This window comes from Notamacropus eugenii, chromosome 4 (assembly GCF_028372415.1).
Source record: "Notamacropus eugenii isolate mMacEug1 chromosome 4, mMacEug1.pri_v2, whole genome shotgun sequence".
Lineage (NCBI taxonomy): Eukaryota > Metazoa > Chordata > Mammalia > Diprotodontia > Macropodidae > Notamacropus > Notamacropus eugenii.
In genome coordinates this window covers 28,886,975-28,894,911 of record NC_092875.1, presented here as the reverse complement: position 1 = coordinate 28,894,911, position 7,937 = coordinate 28,886,975, and the positions used below count along the sequence as shown (strand labels likewise).

Genomic DNA, 7,937 nt, shown 5'->3' with positions numbered 1-7,937 from the left:
CGCCGGATCCGCTCTTTCTACCTCCCACCCTCCCGTCCGCCCCAGCAACAGAGCCCCAACGGAGCTCGCTGACCATTGGGCGGCGCGGTCGCCGTTCGATCGAGTGTCTGCCTTCCCATTGGCTACGGCGCCAGGGGAAGGCGGGCGTTCCAGCGCCGGGGGCAGGAGGAGGCTTTGCGGCGGTCCTAGCGCCCTCGACTCAAAGCATTCTGCCGCAAGGGGGTGGGACGAACGGGGGTGGGGGGGTGGGGAGGAAGAAGAAGTCGGAAGTCACGCGGACGCCTTGCGGCCCAGTTGATTGGCTTGGCAGGACATGAATGATGCAGCTGTGATTGCAGGTAAAGAAAGAACCCTGCTTTTTTCTTTCCTGGGATGCGGCTGCAGCCCTTCCCCCCCTCCCCGCCCCGGGAGTCTGCAGAGCTCTGTGCGTGCCTGGCCTGCAGGGAGGGAGCCTCAGGCACCTGCAGCAGCTCGTGCAAGCCGGCTGCACGCCCACGCCTCAGCGCCTGCAGGAGATGCTGGATACATGCATGCCCTGAAATGCAGGCGTGCAAAGGCCCGTGGGACGGACCGAAACGTTGCACGGGCTGGAGCCACGGTGCAGCCTTTGTGGGGTACCCAGGGCGATTCCAAGGGACTGGGGGGGGGGGGTGAAAACAGATTGGATTCCAACGTGGGGGGGAAAGAGAATTCCAACATGAGATGCTTTTTCACTCCACACAGGTTGATATGGTTAATGTGCCTTCTGCCCTTGTGCGCTAGAAAAGAGTCCGATATCAGGTTTAAAAGAGGCTGGGCAGTGGGTGCCGTCCAGCCCCCTGTCCAGCATCTAGCACAGTTCAGGACGCGCAGTACTGACTGACTGTATGGAAGAGTGGGTGGGATTGGAGAATCTAGGTTAGATCTGGGTGGCAAGGGCTGGTAACCCTGATAAAGCATGCATCTGTGCTTGGGGCTGGGGCCAGCCTGGAGTTGCTTCTGCTGGTGATGAGCGGAGGGTGGCAGTTTTTGGTAGGGGGGCATCCTCACGTTGTCACAAACTCGGTTGTTAGGATGGTTGATGCAGGTTACATGCAGACATCGTGTGGCCTATATGGTGCTGAAACAAAGGGCCTCCTTTCAAAAACATGGGCCTTCAGCTGACCATAGGTGTCATCTTGATAAAAATTCTCCACCCGGGAGCTCCCGACACCACAGAAATTGTAATAAAGGCATGGTTTTAGATCTGGTGGGACCTCAGAGGCCATCTATTTGCACATTAAACCCCCCTCATTTTAATACAAGGAAACAAGGGCCCAGAAAGGCTCACAGGACTGGTTTAAAATGGTTTTTAAAATCTATCTTACCAATATTCTCTCAGGGGGGGTCTGAGTGTGGGAGCTGTTCAATTTACTAAAAATCAAAGGATCCTAGTAGAACTGGAATTGAATGGGGCCAGTCAAAGCCAATCCTGTCATTTGGCTTAAGGAAAGCCAAACCCAGGTGAGGCAATTTGTTAGGGTCACACAGGTAAGAAGTATCCAATCTATACTTCTTACCCAGGCCTAACATGCTTTCTTCCGTGGTACCAATTTTTAAAGTGCTACAACAACAAGCATTTATTAAGTGCCTACTGTGTGCTAGGAAGAGCCCACTTGTCTAGTTTCTCAGGATAAATAAATTATACTGCCCATTGGTTTGTAGATTTGTGGGGTGAGGGGAGGAAGGGCTGTGACATATACAAAAATAACTCTTGTACAAAAATGCAGCAAAATGTATTAAGAGAAGTTCTGTGGAAGGCAGAATTAGACAAAAAAGGTAGATAATTTCTGACTAAAAATTATAATAACTAATATTACTGTAGTGCCTACTATCTAGTCACTATGCAGATATTTCATTTAATTCTCAAACAACCCTGAAAGATAGGTGCTGTTATCAACCACATTTTACAGATGAGGAAACTGAGGCAGACAGAGGTGGAGTGACTTGTCCAGGGTCATCATATAAGTGTCTGAGGCTGGATTTGAATTCAGGTCTTCCTGATTATAGGTTCACCATTCTTTCCAGTGTACATCTAAAGAAATCAGGGAAGTCTACTTGGAGGTAACAGCATTGGAGTTGAGTCTTGTAGGATGGATGGGTAGGATTTCAGCAAATGAAGATGAGGGTTAAATAGAAAAAGAGGCATTCCAGGCTTAGGGAAATACATGAATGAAGGCTCAGATAAAAGAGAAAGCATTAGGTAATTGTGGCAGACTGGAATCAGAGGAGAGTCTGAAAGAAAGTTGGAGAGTACATGTAGGGTGGGGGTGGCTACTAACCAGAGAGCCTTGTATAGAGCCTTGAATGTAGAGAGCCTTGAATGCCATGCAAAGGAATCTGAAGTTTATATGATACACAGCCATGGAAGAAGTTTGAGTAGTAAAGCTGTGGGATCCCAGGAGAGATTGTTTGGCAAGCTGGACAGGATAGATTGGAGGAGGAAGGTCTAGAGGTGGGATAGCCATTTCAATAGGCCAGGAATGTGATGATGGGGAATAAAGAGGAAGGGGAGGTACTGTCTGGGGCTTCTGGGCCTGACAGAGATGCTCCTAGGAAACTCGTGGGGAAAAGCAAAAGCAGTCAGCCGTTGACTGCCCAGGAAAGCATGAGCCATCTCAGCAAGGGACCATGTCAATAAAATGCCAGGGCTCTGACGATGACTTTCAAAGGCATCTCTGTTTTCTCTTGTGCCCTGTAGCATCTTGTACAAGCTCGCCTGACCATCAAGTGCCCCCAGAGAAGAAGGAAAGGAGGAAGAGAAGGTCTGCTCTTGCTGGGATCCACTAGTCTTCCCTGTCACCATTCCCGGAACTTTGTCTGCAGGGGTAAACACCCCGCTAGTCCTGAATGCCAACTTCAGGTCCCACCGTCATGGGGCTCTAAAGTCCATGTGGCTCACAACTCTGAACCAGGTGAGGAGTGTGCGTGTGTGTGTGTGTGTGTGTGTGTGTGTGTGTGTGTGTGTGTCTGTGTCTGTCTGTCTGTCTGTCTATGTCTGTGTTTTAATGATAGAATTATAGACTCTTAGACCTGGGATCACAGCTTAGAATCTGAAATATAAAACCTGGGAAGGGCCTTAGAACAGAATATGTCAGAACTGGGAGAGACCTTAGAACACAGACTATCTGAGCTGGGAGGGACCTTAGAACTTAGAATGTCAGAGTTGGGCTAATAATCTAGAATGTCCAAACTAAAAGGGGCCTTTAGAACAGAGGCTGTCAGAGGTCTTAGAACAGGGGATGTGAGGGCTGAGGACTTTATTTTCTACAAAACACTTTCCTAACAACAATCCAGTGAGTCAGAAAGGATATCCACATTTTAAAAATGAGGAAACTGAGGCTCAGAGAAGTGAAATGAGTTATCCACAGTCACAGAGGAAGCCCAGCTAAAACTCTTAACTGGCCCTTTGCTTCCAGAAAGAATCATGAGAGCAGTTGAAGGAACTGGAGATATTTGGCCTGGAGAAAAACAAAATTCAGGGGAAACATGATCTCTACCTTCAAGTATCTCAAGGACTGGCATGGGAAAGATGGTTTAGATTTGTTTTGCTTGGCTCAAGGAATAATGCTCGGAAGTTTCACGGAGGTATATTTAGCCTTGTAAGGGAAAACTTCTTCCTAATGGGAGCTAGAGGAGCTTCCAGGAGTTAGTGAGTTTTCTGTCATTGGAAGTCTCAGGAAGAGGCTGGGGATGTCATAGGGTTCTACAGGTTTTGGGGGTAGGGTGCAGATGGTCTCTGAGATACTATAATTCTTGGGTATTTTTTCTTTGGTAACCAGCTTGCGCAACAGCTATAAAACAAGAAATATGGGGCCAGGGAACTTAGGAAAACTTGTGGCCTGATGGCCAAGCTGTTAGGTTCATGTAACCCCTTACAACTCGACAGAGGGTCATAAGATTAGTGCTAGAAGAGATACCCAAAGTCTCCTAATCCAATCCCTTCATTTTGCCGTTGGGGAAATTGAGGCCAAGAGATGAGAAAAGTAAACTAGTAAGTAAAAGAGCCAGAATTTGAACCCAGCTTCTCTGATTCCAAATCAGTCAGTAAGCTGGTAAGTAAGAAGCACCTACTATGTGCTGGGCACCGTGCTGTGTGCTAGGGATATAAAGGCTAAAAATACGCCCTGCCCTCAGGAACTCCCAAGCCTATGGGACAGGGGAGACAGCATGAAAACCACTATGTATGAAGAAGAAATAACTGGGGGCTGTCTCTTGGAAAGCACAAAGACTCAGGAGGGCTAGGAAAGGCTTCTTGAAGAAAATTGGGATTGTAACTGGGACCTGAAGGAAGCCAGGAGGCAGAGATAAGGAAGGAAAATAGTCCAGCCCTGGTAAGGCAGCCAGGGAAAATTCCCAGAGTCATGAGACAAGATATTCTGTTGGAGGAGTAATATTCTGTAAGGAGGACAGTGTCACTGGGCCACAGAGAACACAAAGGGATTGTAGAAAGGCAGAAAGGGCCCTGATTACTAGCAGGTTTAAGAACCAGATAGGATTTTATATTTCATCCTGGAGATGATAAGGAGCCATTGGAATTTATTGAAGGAGGGAATAATATGGTCAGATCTGTAAGTTTTAAAAAATCAGTTGAGTGGAGGATTAATGGAGACACTTGAGGCAGACAGACCCACCAAGAGGATGTTACAATAGTCCAGGTCTGAGATGATGAGGGCCTGTACCAGGGTGGAGGCAGTGTCAGAGGAGAGAAGGAAGTGTTTCTGAGAGACTGAGAAATGAAAAGCTTTGGTAACTGATTAGAGTGGCCTGGGATGAGAGAGAATGAGGAGGTGAGAATGATGACTAGATAGTAAGTCTGGGTAACTAGGGGATGATGGAACCTTGGACAGTAACAGAGGAGTTAGGAAGAGGGAAGGGTTTTGGGGGGAGAGATAAAGAGTTCAGTTTTGGACATGTTGAGTTTAGGACATCTACATGCAGTTCATGTTTCTATCTACATACAAGATGTGTAGTTGAAGATGTCCAATAGGTGGTGGAGGTGTGTGTGGGAAGTTAGTAGAGAAGTCAGGGCCATGTGAGTAGATGTGAAAGTCATCTGCTTAAAGATGATAATTGAAACCACAGCAGATGATGAGATCACCAAGTGATGTAGTTTGAAGGTAGAAGAGAAGAGGGCTCAGGATAGGTCCTTGGGGGAATCTCCACATTTGGCAGGCATGATGTGGATGAAGATAGCAAAGGAGACAGGAGAGAGTAGCCCAACAACCTAGAGAGAAGAAAGTATTCAGAAGAGGGTGAGAAAAAGATATTCAGCAGTGTAAATGTCAGCAGAGAGGTCAAGGAACATGAACAATGAAAAAGGTCATTGGATTTGGGAATTAAGAGATTATTAGTAACTTTGGAAAGAGCAGTTTAAGGTGAAGAATGAGGTTGGAAGCCAGACTGCAAAGAGTCAAGAAGAAAGTGAGAGGAAAGGAAGTGAAGGCATCTATTGTAGATGGCCTTCTCAAGGAATTTAGTCGCAAAGGGCAGGAGAAATATAGGACAGTAGCTGTTGCAGAAGGGAGAGACATGGGCATGTTGTAGCCAGTACACAGGGAGAGACTGAAGATAAATGATAAAATGGGGATGACAGAGGGACAGTCTGTGGGAGGTGCTGGGATGTAATGGGATCACTTGAGCAAGTAGAGTGGTTAGTCTTGGTAAAGAATAAGACAACTTCATCATGTAAGATAGGGATAAAGGAGAGGAGAGTGGCAGAAAGCTCCTGAGGGACAGGAGGTGAGGAAGAGAAGAAAATAAGGAGCTTTCAGCCAATGGCTTCAATTTTTTTCAGTAAAATATGGCACAGGGTTCTCAGTTGAGAGGATGTGGGGAGAGAGAGTCATAGGAGGTTTGAGAATGGATGGAGATATTTGGAAGAGCTGCTATGGAGAGTGGGCTAGTGAGGTTGATAAGAGGTATAGTAGGATTGTCCAGCAGCAGTGAGGACCCAGATGAGCTTTCATTACATAAATTTTTAGTGGTCCTGATTAAGATGCTTTTGTAACTCTCTCTAGTTTGGTTCAGCAGCACATAAATAGAAGAGGAGGGATGGATGGTGGGAGAGATCCAGAGCTAGGGCTAGACAGGGCACAATTGGTGATAGGACAAAGGGTAAGGAATTCTAGAGAAGAGGGCAATGTAGAATTGAACAGGTTCGCTAGTGGCTCGAGATGAGGAAAGGAGGGGAGTGTACCCAGTATAGGCCTTGGGAAAGAATTATGAGATCTAGGGTTTGGAGATCATAGTGTAGACAAAGACCAGGGCAATGCAGAGGAAGCAGTTGTTGACCAGAAGCACCCACACAGGACTTGTCTTAGTGTGTCTCTGCAGCTGTCTGTCCTGGAACAAAGAAAGATGTGGTCCCTCCTCTTTGGAAGACAATGCTCTGTTAGGAAAGACAATAATCCTTCAGGAGGTAGTTATACAGTGGAAAGACCACCAGCTCATGAATCAGAGGACCTGAGCTTGAATACTGGCTCTGTCTTGTGCTATCAGTGTGGCCAGGGGAAAGTCTCTCTAAGCCTCAATTTCCTCATCTGTTAAAAAAGATAATAGATGCAAAGTGTTTTGCAAATCTTTAATTAGTCCTATTGGAGGCAGCTACGTGGTGCAGTGGACAGCATGCTGGACCCATCTTCCTCAATTCAAATCTGGCCTCAGACCCTCACTCCCTGTGTGACCCTACGCAGGTCTCTTCACCCTGTTTGCCTCGGTTCCCTCATCTGTAAAATGAGCTGGAGAAGGAAACAGCAAACCGCTCCGGTATCTTTGCCAAGAATCCCCTAGTGGAGTCACTAAGGGTCGGACACACAGAAAACAACTGAACAGCAACAAGATGTTATTATAATTAAATATATATAATTATAACACTATAATTATTGTAACGTATTATTATAATATGCAATATTATATTAGTTATATGTAATTAATAATAGCTAACATTTACTAATTAATTAAAGGTTTGCAAAAATTTTACATATAGTATAGTATAGTATATCAGATTATATTATATTATGTGTTAATGTAATATTAAAATATTTGATTATATATTATATCATATAGTATATATTATAGGATATATCATATATATTATATATTATAGCATATAGGATATATTATAATTATATACAAAATAAAGATTCTTCAGAATCCATCTAGTCTAAGCCCTCATTTTATTATTAATAATTATATAATATACCTTTTTAATATAATATACATTACATTTGATATTTATAAATAGGCAGCATTCTATATTATGTACAATCCTATATTATTAGGATTGATTACTGATTACTGATGATAATGAAATGAAGAGGTCAGACTAGACGGCTCTTAAGTCCCTTCCAGCTCTAGAGCTATGGTCATAAGAAGAATAATAACTGATCTTTTTTTGTACGGTGCTTTGAAGTTTTAATGCGCCTCATCTGCATTGTTCCTTTGAGGCTCGCAGCCACCACTGAGGCTTTCTCAGACTTAATTTACTCATCTGCAAAGTTGGAGTAAAAATATTTGTAAAAGATTTACAATAAATATTTAAAGAAATAAAATAAAATATTTAAATGTTGAAAAACATTTAAAACTTTTTTAAAGTTATTTTTATGCCCATTTTACAGATGGGGAAATTGTGTCTCAGAGAGGTTAAATGGCTTGCTCACATAAAAGAATAGATAATAAGGTCATAGACCTAGAGCTGGAAGGGGTCCTGAAGATGATTGAGACATTTCATTTTCCAGATGAGGAAACTGAGGCTCAGAGAGATGAGGTAATTCACTGTATGTGTCCACGTCAGGTGTGAGATTTGAACCCAGCTTTTTGTGCCTCTGAGACCTGCACACTACCCATCCACGACCACTGCATTATGCTATCCAGTGAGCATGAGCAGAATTTGCTGTCACGTAAATAATTAATCAGTC

The 7,937-nt window shown here is 44.4% G+C and overlaps 1 protein-coding gene across 3 annotated transcripts in view; it reads left to right on the top strand.

Moving 5' to 3' along the window:
- Positions 1 to 252: 252 nt before the first annotated feature.
- Positions 253 to 7,937, top strand: part of RNFT2 (ring finger protein, transmembrane 2) — an 85,830-nt gene continuing 78,145 nt past the window's right edge. For 2 of the 3 annotated variants that reach the window (XM_072600335.1, XM_072600331.1), the window contains exons 1-2: positions 253 to 338; positions 2,720 to 2,933. In XM_072600335.1, the coding sequence (XP_072456436.1) occupies positions 2,910 to 2,933 (24 nt within the window). In that variant the 5' untranslated portion in view covers positions 253 to 338; positions 2,720 to 2,909. Of the gene's footprint in view, positions 615 to 2,719; positions 2,934 to 7,937 lie in introns of all 3 variants that reach the window. The other variant, XM_072600332.1, reaches the window with a different exon arrangement.